We start from the raw sequence: 23584 nt of genomic DNA, 5'->3' as shown, positions 1-23584 counted from the left end.
CATTATTCTTGTTTATAAAACCCAATTAAAAAACCCCCAACAGCAACCTTGAGTATCCAATTAGGAGAGCACTATTGCTGCTTGTGTATAGTCACTTTTCAACATTGCATAGTGGATTTTGAGGTTGTGGGGGGCTTGCCACATTTGTTTAATGTGCTGTATATAAGGAAAACAAGATTTAAACAGCAGTTTTTGCTGGAAGTAGAAATGTCAAAACTACACTGGGCGCTTCCAGCTCACACCCTTATTTAAAGCTGTGCACATGTTTGATTTTGTTTTTCAGAAGTGATTATTTTTTTCATGATTTTATATATATATTTGTATTGTTTTGCTATGGTGCAACATCATGAGAAATAAACTCTTCTGCATCTAACAATGCACTTACTTCAAGGAAAAACTGAAAGGTCTTTCCAGATCTCCAGATACTTTTGTGCTGGGAGAAGGTTCCTTCCTAACCTAAAAACTGAGAGTCAATCAGATCCCCCAAGTATAATCAGTGAACTCTAATAAAAGGATAGTGGGACAGTCCTGCATCACAGGCCAAACCCTGAAGCGCTCTTCTAAATTCTTCTTCTTCCTTCTTCTTTTTTGGCGACCCCTGGTAGCCGAGGAAGATGGTCTTCCATGAACACGGTTTTAACAGTGAGTCTGTAAGTGACTGTGGAGGCCAATTCTGGATCCACATGTCCTTCCACAGTGGGGTTTCCATGCAGGAGTTGATCACGGTGAGGTTTTGTCAAGCATGCCTTCCTCTTAGCACGTTTCTCCCTTTTGTCCTGGGTTCGAGTGTCTTCAACGCCCAGGACACCTTTGGTAAAGGCTGTTCTCCAGTTGCAACGCTCGCAGGCCAGTGTTTCCCAGTTGTACATGTTTATACAACATTTTTTTAGATTTGCCTTGAGAGAATCTTTGAACCTCTTTTGTTGACCACCAGCATTGCGCTTTCCATTTTTAAGTTCAGAATAGAGTAGTTGCTTTGGAAGATCAGGCATCTACACAACATGACCAATCCAACAAAGTTGAACTGCTAAATTCATAGCAACACAACACCTCCATATTTATTATTTTTTGCATTATTCACGCACACAGACCCTGGCCTTTCTCTCCTTCCCACAGTTTTGGGCTGATGCAGCTGTCTTTCCTATTTCCTAGGGTCGCTTGCCAGTCAAGTGGATGGCCCCTGAGGCTTTATTTGACAGGATCTACACGCACCAGAGTGATGTGTGAGTATCTCTTGGCTACTTTAGACACGAACCTAACCTGAGCCAGTCCATGGAACTATCCAGATTGTCCTGTCTGGCATAACTGGTTATAGGGCTCAGGCAAAGACCCATGCGATCTTTTCTCAGACTGGAGATGCCAGGAATTGGAAGAAGGACCTCCTGCCGGGAAGGCAAGGGCTCTGTCCCAGCCCTGAAGCCTCTGCTCCTGCTAGCCATCTGCTCAGACCTCGAGGGTGGAGGGATTGGGGAAAGAGCACTGGGCTGCTTTGCCTTTAACCTGTTAAATGTCACCGCTATACTTTTGGTTCCACAGTATTCACAGTTGCGCTCCAAGACACCGACTGCTCTGGCAACCCACTCCTGAATCGCTCCTTGTGCTCATGGCTGCTCCAAGGAGTGTGTCTTTGCTTGTGGTCCAGTTCACACACAACCGTGGTATGCAGCCTCCTGGCATCTCCAACTAAGCCCAGTGTGCTGGATACCATTCCAAAAGATGAGATAGATCTGATGTGGTTCATCTTTGCTTAAGGAAATGCTAATTATTATAAGCAGGAAGAGGGTTTTCAGTCTGGCACTGAGGTTTGTTTGAATCCTGCTACTGATTCCTGCCTTATTGTCAGCCCAATACCTTTTCACCTCCACAAGAAGTCTTAAAAAAAATTAATGAGACCATTTCATGGAGAAGCAGGCCTGTTGACAGCCAAGGGAGCTAGGGGTGCTTGAATAATTTGGTTTTTACAAATTCCAATAGGGACTGGCCTGGACTAATGTGCAGATTGCAATACAGTTGTCTTTTGGATTTTTCCCTTCTCAGAATTTTCCAGTTTTTTCCAGTTCAAAAAACATACCTAAATGCTTATGAAATAACATTTTAAGATAAGCTATCCAGCAGGTTTTTCTTTCTCAGCCAAGCAAGCATAACCAAACTATACAGCTACTGCTGTGATTCCTGATGTGCACACGATGCTCAGTTTAGAATGTGGGAAGTTCCTTTACTCTGAGCCAGCTCTGTACTGGCTACACTGTCTGGCCATGGCTCTCCAGTCATTATCCAAACCTTGTAACTTGAAGAATAAAAACCATGAAAGAAATAGCACTGTGAGGAGAGATGTGATCATAGGGGAGAGCTGGAGGGGGGGAATGGTTGGAAAAACACATTTTAAAAATACATACAGTGGTGCCTCGCAAGACGAAATTAATTCGTTCCGCAAGTTTTTTCTTCTTGCGAGTTTTTCGTCTTGCGATGCACGGTTTCCCATAGGAATGCATTGAAAATCAATCAATGCGTTCCTATGGAAACCGCCTTCAGACCAGGTCCGGGGACAGTCTGTCCCCCGACCTCTTCTGAAGGCTGGGGGGGGACAAGGGCTTTTCTTCCCACCCCCAGCATTTTAAAAAACCCCGGGACAGCGGAGGACTTCTCCGCTGTCCGGGGCGATCTTAAAATGCTGGCGGGCGGCATTTTAAAATCGCCCGGGACAGCGGAGCACTTCTCCGCTGTCCGGGGCGATGTAAAAGCCCCTGGGAAGGCAGGCAGGGGGGACAAAGACTTTTGCCCCCCGCTCGCCTTCAGAAGAGGTCCTGGACCTCTTCTGAAGGCGGGCGGGGGGCGAAGGTCTTTGCCCCCCCCCGCCTGCCTTCCAAAGCCGTCTGGGACAGCGGAGAAATGTGCTGCTTTTCTCCGCTCTCCCGGGAAGGCAGGCAGGGGGGACAAAGACTTTCGCCCCCCCACCCGCCTTCAGAAGAGGTCCTGGACCTCTTCTGAAGGAGGGTGGGGGGCGAAAGTCTTCCCCCCCCCTGCCTGCCTTCAAAAGCCGTCCGGGACAGCGGAGAAACGCGCTGCCTTTCTCCGCTCTCCCGGGAAGGCAGGCAGGGGGGAGCAAAGACTTTCGCCCCCCCCGTCCGCCTTCAGAAGAGGTCCAGGACCTCTTCTGAAGGCGGGCGGGGGGCGAAAGTCTTTGCTCCCCCCCCGCCTGCCTTCAAAAGCCGTCCGGGATAGCGGGAAGCGCTTCCCTGCTATCCCGGACTGCTTTTAAAATGCTGGCGGTGGGGAGCAAAGCCTTTCGGCCCCCGCCGGCCTTCCTGGACCTCTTCTGAAGGCCAGAGGGGGGGAAAGGCTTTGCTCCCCACCACTAGCATTTAAAAGAGGTCCCCGGAGATTTCCCTATGGGCTTTCGTCTTGCGAAGCAAGCCCATAGGGAAATTCGTCTTGCGAAGCGCCTCCAAAACAGAAAACCCTTTCGTCTTGCGGGTTTTCCGTCTTGCGAGGCATTCGTCTTGCGGGGTACCACTGTACCTTTAAAGAAAAGGAAAAAGCTACAAAAAAATCCAAACGCTAGCTGGAGACCATTTGCAGAAGGGAGCTCTCCCGTCCTGGTGTCTTCCCACACCTCCCTCCCCCGTGTCAGCGCTGGATGAGCTGAGCCAGGCTGCATGTGCAAGAAGTGTCCCATCAGAAGGGGTGCCCTGCTTCCCTGCCACACAGATGTTGTGAGGAGCCCCGTGAGGACTGGGCAGGTGAGTTGGGTGGGAGACCCCATTTCCACACACTGTGTCTCTGCTCTTTGGCCAGGTGGTCCTTCGGCGTACTGCTGTGGGAGATCTTCACGCTGGGAGGGTCGCCATACCCAGGAGTGCCAGTGGAAGAGCTTTTCAAGCTGCTGAAAGAGGGTCACCGAATGGACAAGCCCAGCAACTGCACCAATGAGCTGTGAGTGTCGCCTCCTGGCTCTTTCCCAGCCTGCCTCTCGCGTCTTTGGCATTGTGCTGGACTCAGACAAGAAGCACAGACGGGGTTCTTCCAGCCCTGGTCTTCAGTTCTTGTTACAGTGTTGAAAGCACAGCATGAGGCCAATATATTGTACATTGGGTCTTGTGGGGTGTTTATTTTATTTTATTTGCCATTTCTACAGCTCTTAGCCCTTTCCTGGCTCAAAGGCTATTCCTGCTTTGGGCAGAGAGATTCTCAGGTGTTACCAGCTCTGATAGTGGTGCTGTCCGGACAGGACTTTGTTGCAGAATGAGCGGGAGGTGCTCCAAACATACCAGGGCTCGTTCGCCATACCTTGAAGCCAATGAAGTAATACCCATTACCCCCTAAAGAGGAATGCCGTGTAAGACCATTAAATCCAGAGTCTAAAAATACCTCCCTGCAAAATGGTTCAGAAAGCTTCAGCAAGAATTCTGTTTGTCAAGGATCAGCCCCTTATGGTCTCTGTGGAAGCATGGGAGGTTGCCTTATACTGAGTCATAGAATCACAGAGTTGATGAACTGCATCCAAGAGTATTAAAAGAACTGGCAGATGTGGTCTCAGAACCACTGGCAGTCATCTTTGAGAATTCCTGGAGAACAGGCGAAGTCCCGGCAGACTGGAGGAGGGCAAATGTTGTCCCTATTTTCAAAAAGGGGAAAAGAGAGGACCCAAATAATTACCGCCCAGTCAGTCTGACATCTATACCAGGGAAGATTCTGGAGCAGATCATTAAGCAAACAGTCTGTGAGCACCTAGAAAGGAATGCTGTGATCACCAATAGTCAGCATGGATTTCTGAAAAGTAAGTCATGTCAGACTAACCTGATCTCGTTTTTTGACAGAATTACAAGCCTGGTAGATGAAGGGAACGCAGTGGATGTAGCCTACCTTGATTTCAGCAAGGCATTTGACAAGGTGCCCCATGATATTCTTGTAAAGAAGCTGGTAAAATGCGGTCTTGACTATGCTACCACTCAGTGGATTTGTAACTGGCTGACTGACCGAACCCAAAGGGTGCTCATCAATGGTTCCTCTTCATCCTGGAGAAGAGTGACTAGTGGGGTGCCACAGGGTTCTGTCTTGGGCCCGGTCTTATTCAACATCTTTATCAACGACTTGGATGATGGACTCAAGGGCATCCTGATCAAATTTGCAGATGACACCAAACTGGGAGGGGTGGCTAACACCCCAGAAGACAGGATCACACTTCAAAACGACCTTGACAGATTAGAGAACTGGGCCAAAACAAACAAGATGAACTTTAACAGGGAGAAATGTAAAGTATTGCACTTGGGCAAAAAAAAATGAGAGGCACAAATACAAGATGGGTGACACCTGGCTTAAGAGCAGTACATGTGAAAAGGATCTAGGAGTCTTGGTTGACCACAAATTTGACATGAGCCAACAGTGTGACGCGGCAGCTAAAAAAGCCAATGCAATTCTGGGCTGCATCAATAGGAGTATAGCATCTAGATCAAGGGAAGTAATAGTGCCACTGTATTCTGCTCTGGTCAGACCTCACCTGGAGTACTGTGTCCAGTTCTGGGCACCACAATTCAAGAAGGACACTGACAAACTGGAACGTGTCCAGAGGAGGGCAACCAAAATGGTCAAAGGCCTGGAAACGATGCCTTATGAGGAACGGCTAAGGGAGCTGGGCATGTTTAGCCTGGAGAAGAGGAGGTTAAGGGGTGATATGATAGCCATGTTCAAATATATAAAAGGATGTCACATAGAGGAGGGAGAAAGGTTGTTTTCTGCTGCTCCGGAGAAGCGGACACGGAGCAATGGATCCAAACTACAAGAAAGAAGATTCCACCTAAACATTAGGAAGAACTTCCTGACAGTAAGAGCTGTTTGACAGTGGAATTTGCTGCCAAGGAGTGTGGTGGAGTCTCCTCCTACTTTGGAGGTCTTTAAGCAGAGGCTTGACAACCATATGTCAGGAGTGCTCTGATGGTGTTTCCTGCTTGGCAGGGGGTTGGACTCGATGGCCCTTGTGGTCTCTTCCAACTCTATGATTCTATGACCCCAAAGGTTATCTAGTCCTGCCCCCTGCAGTGCAGGAATCTTCCTGCCCAATGTGGGGCTTGACCCTGAGATTAAGAGTCCCAGGCTCTACTGACTGAGCTATACCAGACCATCTGGCTCAGGAATGTCTACACTGACTGGCAGGGGCTCTCCAGGATTTCAGACTGGAGGGGCAGGTTGCCGACCCCACCCTGGAGATACCAGGGATGTCTCATGAGCTATGGCCCTTCCCCAAAAACTTCCAGGTGAACAGAAATCCTGGAGGAGATTACATGTGATCTAATCTTCAGTGGTTAATCTTCAGGGGCTATCCCTGTTTCAGCAGTGTTTGTTTGTTTGCTGCCTCTCCTTGTGCCCAGGGCAGCTTGGGTTAAATCAAAGACTTCATTAAAATGAATGCAACAGCAACAATACTGACATTTCAAATCGACACAGCATATATCCAAGTGATCCCTAAACACAACAGATAAAATGTTGGAAAAGGCCATCTCGTCTAGCGCCCTGTTTCTCACGGCGTTCTCCCCACTTGCAGTTCCCGGCAGTCGGCATTCACAGAAGCCATGCCTTTGACCCTGGCTGTTACAGCCGGGGGCCGGGGCTTCTCTTCTCCTCCGACCCAAATGCCAAGCAAGTCGGGCTCGTGCTTTCCCCTCCCAGAAGTCAGGAGAGCTGTTGATGCCACCAGGCCTCTTGCTGGAGGCCCTTCCGTAGCCTCGTGGGCTGCAGCCGTGGAGTCTCTCTTCCTCCAGATATTTGAACTTGCCATGCGAGGGCGTCTGAAGCAGAGTGGCTTGGTATGTGGGAGCGAAAGGAAAGAGGGGTGCTTTGAGCAATTCTGATCCCAAGGTCAGCCTGTTCCTATGACACGAGTTCCCAGAGATGGTTTTCCTTGCCAGGCTTGCAGGGCCGGCCGGCTGGAGAGCCCCATCGAGCGCAGCAGCCTGGCACAGCAGAACAGAACCCCTGCTGACCGGCAGATGCATATTATGAGCGCTGGCAGGAATTCAGCGTTATTTTCCCAGCCCTGCTGAAAGCTGTGCGTGATAATAAACCAAGACTTCATTTCCTTTATATTTTTGTTTTTCTCAGCAGGAGAATATCCCAAATTGGGGGAGGGGGAGGGGTAACTTGGTCTTTTGTCTTGATCGACTCTCAGTCCCTTCCCAGTTTGTTCTAGCCAGCCTGGCCAGTGGCTGCTGTCAACAGATCCACCTCCCTCCTTTGCCACACAATGAGGAGGATTGTGGTGCTCAGACCTAAGAAGGGGCTCACGCCAAGGGTTGCTGCAGGCTCAAGCAAGCACCTTCCGGTGTCGGGGTTCCCTTGGTTGGCCCAGCTGAAAGATCCAGACCCTGCTTCATACTAAATTGCTATTAAACACGCAGTCCTTTTGCATTAGTCTGCATGTTAATGGCAGAAATTAGACTTGCCTTCAATGCCTTGCAAAATGTTCATCAACAGCCATTGGTTCATTTGACTCTTATTTATAAAAAGCAGCAACCTTTGATTTACAAGTGGTGGGCATTTTAAAAACCTATGGGGAAGAGAGGCCTGTGTCTCCCCCCGGAGCCAAGAGGTCTGCTTTAGGCGCAAGTGTGGAACTAAGCAGGTCTCAGTTGTCTGCACTGGAGACCCCCTGTGAACCCCACATCCAGAAGAAAGGCAGGCGTAGATGTAACAAAGAAATAAACAGTCTATGATAGACTAGGAAAGACTTGTCACATGTCAGAGGTGGTGGACAGAAACCTGGTCTTAGATTAGGGTGGAGGACTTTGTTTCAAGGTTCTATGCGATTCGTCATTGTGTCTCAGCTTCCATCTGAAACATTCTTTGTAGGATTGTTGTAAGGATTTATGATCTCAGGAAGATCATGGAGTGTTTGCAAGTTCAGTAAGGTGCAAGTGTCAGGGTAGCCTTGGCCAGCCTGGTGCTTTGGACCCCCATCCCCGCCATCTGCAGGGCACCAAGTGGGATGGAGAAGGGCGTCAGGAGAAAGTGCTGAGACTGGGTTGGTTCATCTCGTTGAACAACCTCTTTCCAACGGTGGCAAACCAAGTGCCCCAGAGAAGTCTCCAGGAAGGATGGGGAATCTTTTTGGAGCCAAAAGCCACATCACCCTGGTGGAAAGCTGTTGGGCATTGCATTCCAGTAGTGGAGGCTGTCAGACCAGCAAAAAAAATCTCACACCCTTCACACAGACACACATGTGGGTTATTTCCCATGGAAACAGAGGCATTTATTTAATTCTTACCAACTCTACTCAAGTTTCACCTTCCATTCTCTCCAATTTTCTTTTTTTACAAAATATGTAAAAAATAATGTCAAATAACGTCAACACACAGCTGAACTGCAGTCTAAAACATCAAAATACAGTTGCATCCCGAAAATTGCATGCATGCAATCACAAAATGCATGGGCCCTTCTTGCATATGTGCTCCTGTGTCATTTCCCACTCTGCTTTGATCTTGCGGATTAATGAGCTACAGTTGCTGGTTTTGCAAAACACCAGAGGTCTGTTCTTCCCTCTCAGTTGCTGCCCTGAGCAGCTGATGGCCTTAGGGGATGTAGAGAGCATTCCCTGGCATCCATACCAGACCTGGGGGTGATTGCCTTCTTATGCTCCCTGCCCACCAAATCTGATATTCAGAAGTCTACTGCCTCCCTTTAGCTTCATAGCTTTGATGGAATCTGTTGCTTTTGTTGAACCTGTTTATAAAATAGCCATTTCATGGGCTTGTCCATGTTCTGTTACGTGTCCTGCAACTCTGTGCTAAATATTTTTCATCCGGTTCTCTTATCCTCTCTGTAAAGGTACATGATGATGCGAGATTGCTGGCATGCTGTTCCCTCCCAGAGACCCACATTTAAGCAACTGGTAGAAGACTTAGACAGGATTGTGGCCATGACCTCTAACCAGGTAAAATACATCTTTTTCCAAAGACTGTATGCTCCTGGGTGTCATTCTGTCTGTCTGCAAGGTTGCAGGGAGCCGCTTCCTGGACTAACCATGGATTCAAAGCTCAATGCTTTGAGTCCCCTGGGGACTCTGGCTTTTGGGGCCGACCAGGTCTTCTGTCTGGCTTTGGCTCCTGCTGCTGAGTGCTGCAACTAATTCCGGTGTTTCTTGGGGAGAGTCGCTGGAGCACACTCCATTTTGATACCTTTTGATAGGCCCAATTTTCCCTGGGTGTGGGAAAATTCGGGGTGAAGTGATTCACTGTTGCTTTAATGCCCCTTTCTCTTTCTACTGACATTTGTCTCTTGGGGCTCCCCTCTCCTCTCCGAGGCCTCCAGACCCTGGGTTGGCCAGTGCTTAAGCCCTCATGGCTCTTTCCTTCCCTCTAGGAATACCTGGACCTTTCCATGCCATTGGACCAGTATTCTCCTAGTTTTCCAGACACCCGCAGCTCCACCTGCTCTTCAGGAGAGGACTCTGTGTTTTCCCACGACCCCCTCCCCGATGAACCTTGCCTCCCCAAGCACCCACCTCAGCTTGCCAATGGAGGACTCAAAAGGCGCTGAGACTGCAACTTCTGTGGGACGTTTGCAAACCCACCGTGTACACAAGCGTAGCGTGTTTGTGTGCATGTGTTGAGGAGTGTGTGTGTGTGCACTTCGCTTCCAGCTGGACTGGTGGTGGAGCACCGCATGGGGCAGCCATCAGCCCCCTTCCAGCTGCCATAGTCATGATCTGCAGAGACTCCATTTTGAATAACCAAACCCACACCGCCCCCTTCTTCTCAAAGCTGCCATGATTGCAAGTCCTTGACCTCTGGAAGAGGAGCTCACAGGGAATCTGTGCTTGAATATTTCCCATGAACTTAAGTTGAACTGCGTCCCCTGCCCCCCTTTTGGCCAGTGACAAAACAAAAAGGCAGAGCCAGACACCTGGGCTTCAAGAGCAACCTGCTGCCACTTCTCTGAAAAGGACTCTGGGGAGAACAACATCCCTTTGAAGAGAGAGGGCATTTTCTGCTCTCTACTTCCAAATGCAAGCAACACAACCTCTTCACAGCTCAAGAAGCTGACAGCTAAGCCTGAGGTGCAAAGGCTGTGGCCCAAGGACACTCTGGATTCAGCTGTCAACTGGGAAGTCTTAAATTCAGCCAAGCAGCAGCAGCAGCATCTGGGGCTGGAGGGCCTGCTGCTTCTGTGATGCCAGTCGGGATGGCGCAGCGCACTTCTGCGCATGCTTGTGCTGGGACCAAGCCTTCTAGCCCAGCAGGACTTCCAGGAAAACAGGCCTAGGGCACAGCCCTGGTTTGTGCTTTGTGGACCAGGAACCCCAAGGCCTGGGGTATCTTCACAGCACTTGACGCAAAACAGAGAGGATGCAGCCCAACAAAGCCAGTGCTCGGAAGAGTCTCTTTTTTTTAATTAAACAAGCTTATGTACATAGCTGCAAAATGTATAAATATGAAATATATATTTACATGTCCTTTTTTTAAGAAAATTTGCTGTTTACCAGAGTTAATATCACTTTGGTAGTAAGTTACTAGTGGCTGGTAGGTATCAGTTGCTATAAAAACAAATCATATATTTTGCTACTTTTGCTGGTTTTTTGTTTTGTTTTAAATTATGTTCTAAAACTTATTTCAATTTAGGTACTTCAATAAAATTGCTGCTGCTTCAGTTTTATATGGGGTTATATTAAACAGTGATTTTTGTTGGTTAATGTTGATTTCCCTTTGGAAAGCTGTTATGAAATTATCTCCCTCCTTTCTTAGGCTCCTCCTCCCTTGCCCTGCCATTGATTTCTGTCCCGGCCACCAAGTGCAGCCTTTGGATTTGGTGTCCAGCAGGAGGACAGTCAGTTCACCTTATTGGCGCAAGAAAAGGGTGTCTGCGTGCCAGTGGTTCAGTTTCTAGGTTCAGAATCTTGGTCCGCCGTGGGGCTGAAGCCCCATGAGGACGAGGAACCCTTTTCCAGCTGTGTCTGTGCATTTCTTTGATGTTTTGCAGGTAGAAATGGCTCTTGCCCTTTTGGGGGGTAGAAAGTGATGTTGCTGGAGCAAGCTCTTCCCAGCTGAGTTTTGACATCCTTTTGCTCTGGCAACTTGGAACCCAGAGCAAGACCAGCTCAAGAGCTGCCTCTGGCCCTGCTTTCGACTTCTCATGATGCTTGGGTCAGCCCCAGCTTCTCGTTTTGTCCAAACAAACTTTTCCCCGCCCAGGCAGTGCCAAGGAAGAACTCCACGAGTGCCTTAAAATGAGCTGTGGAAACTTGCATGTCCATACAAGATGAGAGGAAGTGCACTCGTCCCTCCCTCCCTAACTTCCATGGGATCAACCTAGAAAATTAGTCAGAATTCTTCATTTCCTACCAGTTCTTTTCCAATAGCTAGTTTGGCCCTGAAGCCTTATCCGGGTCTCCTCTAAAGCAGCCGGGAACCCCTGAACTAGAACTGCACATTTTGAGCCAGGAGGTAGGGCAAGACCATTCCTTGTGCCCAGTGCTATTTTTCAAGAAAAAGAGGCACCAGAACTCACCATGAATGCATCCCGTGTTCTCTTAGAATGGCGATGGTGCCCACCTGAGAGGGGCCAGAACTGAGTTCCGGCTGGGAAAAAAGCCCTGTTTCCACCCATACTTTAAGCTCTTCCAGCACTCACTATATCAGCCATTGCCAACCTGGTGCCCTCCGGATGTGTTGGGTTGCAGCTGCCATCAGCTGGGGTTGGTGGCCATTACAGCCAAAAACATCCGGAAGGCACCATGTTGGGAAGACTGCTCTAATTTTCACGTTCCCCAAATAATCGACATGGCCCTTGGCTTCCAGAATGGCCTGCAGACTCCCAAGCCCTCTTCCTGCTTTCTCCCCCAGTCTAGACTAAGAAACAAGAGTTTGCTTTCTGTTCCTCAGTGGTATCTTGGAAGCCAGAGCCATGCCAGTCATACTTGAAAGCTTGCCCTGCCTTTGTATAGAGTCAGAGTACTGTGCTTTTTAAAAATTCTGTAACAAATCTGGTGGCATTGTAATTTATTTTTTATTTTTAAAGATTTTAACAGAGTCCTGCAACCCTCCTTGACATTAGCTGATATTCTTGTTCCCTCTCCCCTTTGTGTGCCTTCTTTTTCTTATGGGGAAAATGAGAATAAACCATGCAAATTTATGTAAATGTTACATATCTTATTTGAAGTCCAGAATCTGTGGGTTTCAGCCTGTGGACTTGAACATCTGGAAGCCAACAGCAGCTAGGCTTCTGGCTTGGGGGGTCCACTCTCCCCCCGCCCCCGATCTACCAGTTGGAAGAAGTCATGACATGGTACTGTATAGTCACTGCAGGGCAACACAGAGGAGGAGACACTCGCAGAATGACTGCTTGGGGCACAGGGAAGAAAGGCCATTAAATGTTCTGTGCATCTCAGCAGCAGCAGATCAATCTAACACAATCCACACATGACAATAATTCATGTTGGTAAGTGTCAGGGGTTCAGGGGCAGAGGCACATGGGAGGCAGGAGAGGGAGGATGATTGGGCAGAGTCTGAGGACAGCGAGGAGGAGGAGGAGGACTGTGGCCCAAGGGACTCCATGAGCTTTTCCAGCGAATCAGGGGATTCCCAGGAGGGGGCGCCTGTAGCCAGGGGGAGAGGAGCCCCAGGGGGGACTCATCAGGGGGAAAGAGCCAACAGGGAATCCCGAAGCAGCAGCTGGAGATCAGGGCCGGCTTCCCCTCCAGAGCGTAGCGAAGGGGGGGGGAGTTCCAGTGTGTCAGGAGAAGCAGCTCCGTCAGCTGGAACGGAGGAGAGGTCAGAACAAGCTACTCTTCCGGAAGGGGAGGGGAGCAGTGAGAGGAGTGACGTAACCATCAGGAGAAAGGTTGGAGGCTGGGCGCGCGCGCCAAGTTCAAATGTGCAAGCGCGCGGGGAAACGGAGAGCCCGGGGGAGGAGCCAGGTCCCAAAGCCCGCAGGAGGGAGGGAGAGCCATCGGGAGATTCAGCGTCAGAGGAATCCAGGAGGGGCTGAACTCCAGCGGGCAGAAAGACCCTGCGGAAAAGGAAAGACAGGAGGAGGTGGAGCAAAGCAAGCATCTTAAACTGGTGTAAGGGAGGGACCGACTCAGAAGGGACTTCAACGGTCTAAGGCTAACAGACACGGGGCTGCGCGCCTCGGTTGTGGATCCAATAATGAACTGCAATAAACATCCTTGTATATAAGAAGAACTTGGCGTTGGTCTTTTGTGAGCTGAGACCTGAGGCAGCCCTGACAGTAAGTCCCTTCTCTTCAGAACGCAAATTTTTTTTTGCAAAGCTCACGAAGTTTGGCAGCCATGAGTGTGGAGGAGCAGATAACAGCCCTGCGCAACGCAGTCACCGAGCTTTCCACTGCGGTAGTGGTCTCTCAGCAGAAGGGTGAAGAAGCAGAAAAGCAATGCCAGGATCTGCAAGCCAGGTGGGATCATGCCTGCAAAGTGGGGTTCCTGGGGTCCAGATCAGAGGGGATCGGACTCGGACGGCGGGGGGGGCAATTTAGTAGCCCACTTCAATGGGAACCTGAAGCAGTATCCCAGTTTCAGAGCAGACGTCGTATATGCACTGCATTTGCTTCGGGCGGACTTTAAAGATGAGGAGAAGGTGGGTTTCATTGTGTCCCACTTGCATGGGGAAGCTAGAGCCTGGTTACGCAATTTGTGGCACGAAGATGTTCCTGCACGCAGGAATTATGATGAATTTATCAAAGCCATGGACGCTTGCTTCCAATCCACCGTGGACGTGGATATGGCACGCAGGGAAATGCATGGATTGTGTCAGAGCAAGGCTACAGTCCGTCAGTACCATTCTCGCTTTTTTGCATTGCTGAATGTGCTGGGCTGGGAAAAAGACTCCCTCGCAGTAAGAGATTTGTTCTGGGAGGGGCTCTCTGGCTCCGTAAAAGATGAATTGGCCAGAGGGGACAGACCTCAAACCCTAGCAGACGTTGTGCAGAGGGCCCTCATAATAGGAGTGCGTCACGAAGAACGTCCTTGGCACAGTGAGGAGGGTCGCCAGGTCCGTGCACCGTCTAGAGCGCCTCCTTTTCTTCCCAGGGATCTGGGACGTACGCATCCCTCACCTCAGGAGAGGGAGGGGGAGGAACCAATGGAACTTGGTGGTGCAAAGGCTCAGACAGCTGCCGGAGCCCCAGCGTCCGGAGCAGTCAAGGCGAAGCCTCCTAGAGGGAGCAGGAAGTGTTACATTTGTGACAGTGCAAAGCACATGGCCAGAGAGTGTCCCCAGAGGCTCCAGAAGCACACTGCAGCCTTAGCAACAGAAACAGCGCTCCAAGGAGAGCAGTTTCAGGGAAACGACACTGCCTGGCTGCAAGCAGAGATGCTGGGGCTCAGCCAGGCGGATCAGTAAAGCAGTCCCCAGCGATTTTGCAGCCTACAGACCCCCTGCCACCCAAGCCTGTGGTGCAGCTCACTGCAACTCTCCAGTTACCCAATGGACTCACCCTGGAAGTCCCCATTACAATTGACTCTGGCAGCAACGCGGATTTCGTGGGGGTGCAGTTCATCAAGCAGCATCGCATAGCTCTTCTCCCAGCCACGCTACCTTTGAACGTAGTCAGTCGATGGCAGGAAGCTGCTGGGCGGGCAGGTGGTGCAGCAGACGCCACCCATGCTGATGCAGATTGGGAACCATCGCGAAGTCATCAGTTTCAACGTCACCCGCCTGTCAGACACGCCTATAGTGTTAGGCATGAGCTGGCTGGATAGACACAGCCCATCATTAGCGTGGTACCAGCGGCAGCTCACCTTTGGCTCATCCTACTGCGCACAGCATTGCATCCGAACCGGTCAGGAGGAAGAAGGTCAGGAAGAAGGGCAGCAGATGCACCTAGGCATGGTGCAGGCGGTCCCCCACAAGTACAAGGGGTTTTTGGAGGTCTTCTGCGAAAAGGAGGCTGACCAGTTGCCACCCCACCGGCCCTACGACTGCGCAATTGACCTCTTGCCAGGGGCTAAGCTGCCGACTGCGAAGCTGTATTCCATGTCCGAGGATGAGATGCAGGAACTCAGGGAGTTCATAGATCACAACCTGAAGCGGGGATTCATCCGAGAATCCAAAGCAGTAGGGGGCAGTCTTGTGTTTTTCGTGAGGAAGAAGGACACGCCCCAAAAAAGGCTCATTGTGGACTATAGGGTCATAAACTCGATGACAAAGCCCAAGGCCTTTCCCATGCCCAAGATTGACGATTTGCTCGCGACAGTGAGGAAGGGGAGGATCTTCACCAAGTTGGATCTACGCAGCGCATACAATCTCATACGCATGTGGGAGGGGGATGAGTGGAAGACGGCCATGTTCACACCGTTGGGCACCTATGAGTACAGAGTTATGCCGTTTAGTCTCCAAAATGGCTCCCACTGTTTCCAGGCGTTCATGCACCACCTGCTGGCGGGACTCCTCTACAAGAAGTGCGTGTGCTTCCTCGACGACATCCTGATCTTCTCAGAATCGCAGGAGGCTCACGACAGGGACGTAAAGGAGGTCCTGCAAAGGCTACGGGAGCACAGACTCTACGCCAAACTGGAGAAGTGTCAGTTCGACGTGACGGAGGTGGATTTCCTGGGTTACCGCCTGTCCGACAAGGGACTAGCCATGGACAGCGCCAAGGTCCGAGCAGTGTTGGACTGGAAGAGCCCGCGCAATCAGAAGGAAGTCCAGAGGTTCGTTGGCTTCGCCAACTTTTACCGCAAGTTCATCTGGGGTTTCGCAAAAGAGACGGCGGCTATCACGGACACCCTCAGTTCCAAGAAGAAGAAGTTCACCTGGACGGACCAGGCGGAGCAGTCCTTTCGGAAACTTAAGAGCCTCTTCGTGTCCGAAGAACAGCTGCTACACGTGAATCCCAGCAGGCCCCTGACTGACGCGTCAGACAGAGCGGTGGGGGCCGTCCTCTTGCAGGAAGATCCGCAAGGGAACTGGAGGCCCTGTGCGTTCTATTCCAGGAAGCTCAGCAAGTCGGAACAGAACTACACCATATGGGACAGGGAGTTGTTGGCCATTCACGCGGCTTTCAAGGTGTGGAGGCACTTCCTCATCGGGGCGAAACACACCGTGCAGGTCCGCACGAGAACTTAGAGTATTGGCGCACGGCGAAGCTCCAGAGCCAGAGGCACATATGCTGGTCGGAGTTCTTTGCGGATTTCGACTTCAGGATAGAGTACATCCCGGGAGACAACAATGTCATCGCAGATGCGCTCTCCAGGAAACCGCAGTATCTCGAGGAAGCGGAGCCAGTGGCAGCCAGGCACATTTTCGCACCGCAGGCATGGGCATGCGCTTCCGCAGCCGTGGACCTGGACGCGGTGCGTCGCGCGCTGCAGACGGATTCCTTCGCACAATCCAAGATGGAGGAACTGCGGAGAGGCACAGCGAAGGACACCGAGTTCCAGATACGAGACGGCCTGCTAACCCACAAAGGTGCTCTCTACGTGCCGGGGGACGATCTCCGCGCGAAAGTACTGCAGCAGTTACATGACGCACCCAGCGCGGGTCACTTTGGCAAGGAAAAGACGGCGGACTTAGTGGCCAGGGACTTTTGGTGGCCCCAGATGCGAGGAGAGGTCGCGGATTACGTCGCCAGGTGTGACACTTGCCAGAGGTCCAAACCAGTGCACAAGAAGCCAGCGGGACTGCTGGAACCGCTGCAGATGCCACTAGAGCCGTGGGAGAAGGTGGCGCTGGACTTTATTACTGATCTACCCAGTTCACGAGGCAAGACGGCGGTCCTTGTGGTTGTAGACTTGTTCACCAAGATGGCGCATTTCATTCCTTGCGCGAAGGTGGCCACAGCGGAACAGACCGCCAAGTTGTTCATAGACCACGTGTTCAGAGTTCACGGCTTGCCACGGTCCATCCTGTCCGACCGGGGCCGCCAATTCATTTCCAGTTTCTGGCAGAAGCTGCTGGGTATCCTGAACGTCAAGATCAACTTAACGTCAGCAAGGCATCCGCAGACCAACGGCCAAGCAGAGAGGGTCAACGCCATCATGCAGCAGTATCTGCGCTGTTACGCCAATCAAAAGCCTGCGACTTGGGTGGACTACCTTCCGATGGCCGAGTTTGCCTACAACAACATGAAGCACACGTCAACGGGGGTGACACCGTTCTTCGCCAACAATGGGCGGCATCCCAGAACCTTCCCGGGGTTGATGACGGCAGCGGAGGGGGAGCCGCAAGGAGCTGAGCACTTAGCAGCAGAATTGCAGGAGGTACACGAAGAGCTCCGACGGCACTTGGAGCTAGCTAAACACGCATACAAAGTGCAGGCAGACAGGCACAGGAGAGCAGGGGAAGACATCCAGGTGGGGGACTGGGTATGGTTGGCGGCCCAGGCGGTGCCAGCCAAGTCGTTAGCTAAGAAGAAGCTAGGACACAAACAGTTAGGGCCATACCAAGTTGAGGCCAAAATCAATCCTGTAGCTTTTCGGTTGACCCTCCCAGAAGGTTCCAGAATGCACCCGGTCTTTCATAGGTCGGTGCTCACACCCTACAAGGCCCCACACAGGTTTCAGGAGCCAGGGGCAGCACTAGACCCACGCAGACAGTCACCAGAGGGGGGAAGTCACCGAGGGCCCCGAGACTCAACGAGGTCACGGAGATTCTGGACTCGAGATGGGGGGAGGAGGGAGTAGAATACCTCCTCGCCAGGGGAGGTACCCCGGCCAGCGCCAACAGTTGGGTGCCGGATTATGCTCTGGAGGAACCGCTTCTCAAAGACGAGTTCCATGCACTCTTCCCACACAGACCCATGCCAGCGGATTATTTTGATGACTGGCTTTTTACGCCCACACTTTCCGCCAGCACGTTCCAGGGGTTCTCCTCCGCAGAGGAGACAACGCCGGAATCGAGCCCTCCAAGGGCCTCATGCTCGGGGGTGGACACAGACCGCTCTTACTGGTGGGACGATCAGCCAGAAGTGGGGTGGGGCAGGAGGTGGCTGAGGGGGCCTTGGCAAACGGAATCGCCTGAGGTAACTGGGGGAGAGGCGGACATGGACATATTGGGGGAGGAGGCCGGGTTCGAGCATACATACACTGAACTGGAAGCAGAGGAGATCGACGTCGCCGAGCTTGTTACGGACTGGCCGGATCCAGATGGACGGCGGCGCACCGGGGGGAACGAACTGTTTCCAGCATCTACCCCCGCAACGATGGAGCACCCAGAACCTGCACCTCAGCAGCGGGAGGGGGAAGGGGGGCTTCGAGGGGGGGATGGATGTCAGGGGTTCAGGGGCAGAGGCACATGGGAGGCAGGAGAGGGAGGACGATTGGGCAGAGTCCGAGGACAGCGAGGAGGAGGAGGACTGTGGCCCAAGGGACTCCATGAGCTTTTCCAGTGAATCGGGGGATTCCCAGGAGGGGGCGCCTGTAGCCAGGGGGAGAGGAGCCCCAGGGGGGACTCATCAGGGGGAAAGAGCCAACAGGGAATCCCGAAGCAGCAGCTGGAGATCAGGGCCGGCTTCCCCTCCAGAGCGTAGCGAAGGGGGGGGGAGTTCCAGTGTGTCAGGAGAAGCAGCTCCGTCAGCTGGAACGGAGGAGAGGTCAGAACAAGCTACTCTTCCGGAAGGGGAGGGGAGCAGTGAGAGGAGTGACGTAACCATCAGGAGAAAGGTTGGAGGCTGGGCGCGCGCGCCAAGTTCAAATGTGCAAGCGCGCGGGGAAACGGAGAGCCCGGGGGAGGAGCCAGGTCCCAAAGCCCGCAGGAAGGAGGGAGAGCCATCGGGAGATTCAGCGTCAGAGGAATCCAGGAGGGGCTGAACTCCAGCGGGCAGAAAGACCCTGCGGAAAAGGAAAGACAGGAGGAGGTGGAGCAAAGCAAGCATCTTAAACTGGTGTAAGGGAGGGACCGACTCAGAAGGGACTTCAACGGTCTAAGGCTAACAGACACGGGGCTGCGCGCCTCGGTTGTGGAACCAATAATGAACTGCAATAAACATTCTTGTATATAAGAACTTGGCGTTGGTCTTTTGTGAGCTGAGACCTGAGGCAGCCCTGACAGTAAGAATCTAAGCATTTAGAAGTCTTTCTAGAAAGCATTAACACATTTTACAAAGCAGAAAGAGAGTCAGGTGTAGCAGTTAAGAGTGCTCTATTAGGTCTTGGGGGACCAGGGTTCAAATCTCCATGCAGCTGTGAAAGTGATGTTGGGCCAGTCACTGTCTCCTAGCCTCACCTACTTTACAAAGTTGTTTTGAGCATATACACACCATATTCAGCCCCTTGGAAGAAAGGTAAACGGACCCCAGACCATTAGATGCAGTCGTGGCCGACTCTGGGGTTGCGACACTCATCTCACTTTACTGGCCAAGGGAGCCGGCGTACAGCTTCCGGGTCATGTGGCCAGCATGACTAAGCCACTTCTGGCGAACCAGAGCAGCGCACGGAAACGCCATTTACCTTCCTGCCAGGGCGGTACCTATTTATCTACTTGCACTTTGACGTGCTTTCGAACTGCTAGGTTGGCAGGAGCTGGGACTGAGCAACGGGAGCTCACCCCGTCATTGCGGGGATTCGAACCACTGACCTTCTGATCGGCAAGTCCTAGGCTCTGTGGTTTAACCCACAGCGCCACCCGCGTCCCATGGAGGAAAGGTAGTGTGCCTTAAACATAAGGCTAGTCCCAAGGACCATAATTGAATCCATGGCAGAGCAGATAACTCCAAAATTAAGCCAAGCAACAAACTGTGATGCTACTTAAACACATGCATTATATGTGCTTAAGGAATTAAGCAGTGAAGCCACAAGACAGATGGGCACGTGTATAAATGTGCACATGAGCCAGACATACATACTCGCAACCTGTCCATAGCAAACTCAGCACAGGAGAAGACCTTCAGACCGCACAAAACACATAAGAAAAGGGATTCTCTGTCTACCTGCACCCTGGAAATGTCTTAGCACTCTGCTCGCGCCAAGTTCTTACAACCTCTCTTGCACCCATGGGCCTCCAGAGCAGTCAGGAAGAGGCATGTGGTGGCAGGTGGAGGTGTCCCCAGCCATCCCAAGTTCAACTACTGCTCCTGGAACAAGGGGTGGCATCTAGTCTAGCCTTATGTTCTCAGAACAGCCGGCCAGCTGCCTCTGGCCAGGTCATATCATAAGCAGGACATGAACACAAAGCCTCCCCCCTTGATTTCACGCCTTTGGGGGCTACAGCACGTAAGAATTTTTATTTCCTTAGAGAAAGAAAAGGGCAGCTGAGAAAGAGGGGGTGGCCTTTCCCCCAGGAAGAAGCTCCCAACTGATCACCGCCAGTGGAATTCAGCCCTTGGCAGGGGGGGAAATGGCTCTCCACTTCTGTTTGAAGCCTTTACCAATATATATATATATTTTTTAATTTGCTTGCTCTATGCAGGGTGTGCGGGGCTGAATGAAAGTTATCACTGGGAGGGGGAGAAGGTTAATAATAATAATATCAGAATCGTAGAGTTGGAAGGGAGGGACCCTGAGGATCATCGCGCCCAATATGCAGCTGTCTCGTGCAGGAATCAAACCTGCGACCTTGGCATTATTAGCACAGTGCTCTGACCAATAATGATACTTTTATTATTGATACCCCACCCATCTGGCTGGGTTTCCCCAGCCACTCTGGATCAGTCTCCCTGTGAATCAATCTCACTGTAGCTATTGGGAGATGTGCATTATTTAGGTAGAGATGGAACAGACTGGGAGTGTCACTATTTTGAATGAAGATTTGAAAACTTAAAACTCTGTCCTCAAGTGGGAAATGCTGAAATTAAATAGAACTGGTTTGTCAGTAGAAGATGTCTGCTTTTAAACTGATAAGGGGTTCTGCGTATGGTGCTACTTACATTTTCTTCGTAGCACACACTTTCCCACTGCATCTTCCAATGCAATTTGGAAGTGTCACATTCATAAAAATCCAGTTGTAATGGAAAGGGGAAATATAGCTGAATGGACACTCCAGAGAGTGAACTCCTGCAAATCAAGAAGAGATTGAGCTGTAGTTAGAATCATAGAATCATAGAGTTGGAAGAGACCACAAGGGCCATCTTCATATACCTGATCGACTGTAATGAGGGAGAGAATGGAGTCTGCTCTTCGTCTTCCATGCTAGGGGAGAGGACCTCAAAGTGATTGTGTATTTCTAAACAATCAGAGCGAACCCTGGGCCTCCTACTTCTTTGAGTCACATTTCTCCATATATCTGGCTCCTGTGTTGGTGAACTAGCCTCCTTCTCAGGGGAGTCCCCTGTCTCCTCCTTGGTGGATTAGTTCTCTGATAAGTAAATTTATTACAAATCTTACTGTCACAGTACATGGAAGCTGGGTCCATCTAATTCAGCAACAGCTCTGTAGGATTTTGGGAAGAAGTCTCTCCCAGACCTACTTAGCAGTGCCAAGGATTGAACCTGGAACCTTTTGTATGCAGTGCCTCTCTCTCCATGAGCTACAGCTCTTCTTTCCTATGTACAAACTGCTCCCTGCTCACATTGTAAGGAAAGAGTTCACAATCCTTGATTTAGCATTATGTCCAAACCAAGGATCGTGGTTTGTTTTGTTCCCTCCAAGGCAAGGTTTATGGTTTGTTCAAGTACTGCAACACTAAGCCAGAAATCATGCTTCGTTTTCTCCCAGCATGAGTGGGAAGGAGCAATTAACTATGGTTTACTGTCATGGACAAATTGGATTACTGTAGATTAAGGAAGAGCACTTAAATTGAAATCCTCTGCAGATTTTATTGGAAGTGAAATTAGTTGAACACACTGTTCTCATGCAGACATAACACTATGTTATGGTTTAACATCATGAACTAGCCTTGAACTTGTGATATTTTCTCTTCTGGCATGATTACAAGGAGAAGATTGGAAGAGTCTTTTAAACTAAGCAAATCATAGTTACTTGAGAGATTAATTTGTACATAACACTACATGAGTTTCATGCTGTGTGCTGGTGTCCTCACCTCATTTTCTCCCACATGACCAGAAGAAAGAGTTTTGTAACATTTTCATTTCACTTTCCATGAATGCAGTACAGTGATACCTCGGTTTAAGAACAGTCCTGTTTATGAACAATTTGGTTTATGAACTCCGCAAAACCGGAAGTAGTATTCTGGTTTGCGAACTTTACCTCAGTTTACAAACAGAAACCAAACGGTGCAAGGGCTCCGACGGCAGAAGGCCTCATTAGGGAAAGCACGCCTCGGTTTAAGAACAGACTGTAGAAACGGATTAAGTTTGTAAACCGAGGTACCACTGTATTGGTTTCAAACAAACTGGTTAGTTTAATAAGTCTGCTTCATAGGCCATGGTTTGAGAGCGGCTTGTTTAGAAATTGACCAGAGTTTGTTTAAAATCTCAATCCATACATAACAAGGCAGAATTCATGGGAAATGAAACTGAATTGCTGCAGAATTCCTTCTCCCAGCCATGTAGGGGGAGAATGGAGACGGAAGAAGATGCCTGGAATGTACTAAGCCAAAGTGTAGTAATACATCCAGACCAAATACATGAGTCTTACATCCAGGGAAGCATGCACAGAATTGGTATGGATGACTTGGAAGGTCCCCAGGGTCCCAGAGGTAGAGCGTAGCATCCTGGTCCCTGCACTAGAAAATCAAAGCCGCATTTCCCATTAAATACAAAATGGGGAACAATTTTCTGCTTTTTAATTATATCTTCAGATGTGCCCCCCAAGGTGGGCAGCCTGCCCCATCCAGTCTCCTGTGCAATGGAAGCTACAGCTGAGGTCAAGCACTTGCCCTTTTTCTCAGTATCTTCTGTTTCTGTAATTTTTGGGGGCAGGACATCATCTTCATGTTCCATCTGTTAACTTCTGACTCAAGTTCTGACGTTACAAACAGGTTTCAACTTCAGAGCCGCTGTAGTGGCTTTGCAGTTGCATTCTCACAAACGTTTCCTGATTTATCTCTTCCAAACTTGCTCTGCTGTCACCCCTTGAGAAATTTCCGACAAGTTCTGGGTCTCTTCCAGCTCTGCAACCTGTTTTGTAGGACGGCCTGTACTCCTCAGATTGATGTCTGTGTCCATAAGGGCCAACTCTACCATCTGTAGTTTTCTTATGGGACAGATCAAAATTTAATTTGTGCAGAGGGAATGCAGGCTCCAGTGTTCCTTCCATCAGCCAAACCCCGACCCTCCTGGATGCTTAGACAAATGTGGAAAATTAGCCATGGCCTGTGAGGGCCAGATGTTTTGGCAGTGCCTTGCCTCTTGCTTCTCTCTCATGGAATAGCTTCATCCCAAGGACAGCTGGCCTCTGTTTGCATCCTGAAATGTGACCAATTGAGCATAGCCGTTTAACTGCATTCCTCCTGGACCAGAAGGCAGAATACCTCCAAGGTTCACGTCCCCTTGGGCACAGAGTGGGCTGCTCCAGTCAAATGTCCTTCTTCTTCTTCCAATCTTGCAAGGCAGCAGTTGAAGAAGGAGCAAAAAGGGTTTTCTTGTGTGTTTGTGTTTCTTTGTGGCTGATTAGCTGTTCTCCCTGTGCAAAGGTCAGAGGGGGCAGGGTTTCTGTTGAGGCAGGGGATTAGCTGTGGGAGGAGCTTATCAGAGCTAGCAGGGCAGCAGTTGGAGGAGCAAAAAGGCTTTTCTTGTGTGTTTC

At 50.5% G+C, this 23584-nt stretch overlaps 1 protein-coding gene across 3 annotated transcripts in view; it reads left to right on the top strand.

Annotated features, from left to right (window-relative positions):
• Positions 1 to 12126, top strand: part of FGFR1 (fibroblast growth factor receptor 1) — a 117127-nt gene extending 105001 nt beyond the window's left edge. For all 3 annotated transcript variants that reach the window (XM_082200309.1, XM_082200308.1, XM_082200307.1), the window contains 4 exons: positions 1153 to 1223; positions 3796 to 3933; positions 8818 to 8923; positions 9352 to 12126. In XM_082200309.1, coding sequence (XP_082056435.1) covers positions 1153 to 1223; positions 3796 to 3933; positions 8818 to 8923; positions 9352 to 9528 — 492 coding nt within the window. In that variant the 3' untranslated portion in view covers positions 9529 to 12126. The remainder of the gene's footprint in view (positions 1 to 1152; positions 1224 to 3795; positions 3934 to 8817; positions 8924 to 9351) is intronic.
• Positions 12127 to 23584: the final 11458 nt, after the last annotated feature.

This window comes from Podarcis vaucheri (genome assembly GCF_965113315.1).
Source record: "Podarcis vaucheri genome assembly, chromosome: 15".
In the NCBI taxonomy this organism is placed as follows: domain Eukaryota; kingdom Metazoa; phylum Chordata; class Lepidosauria; order Squamata; family Lacertidae; genus Podarcis; species Podarcis vaucheri.
Note: the sequence above shows the minus strand (reverse complement) of the source record. Positions and strands in the feature narration are given on the sequence as shown.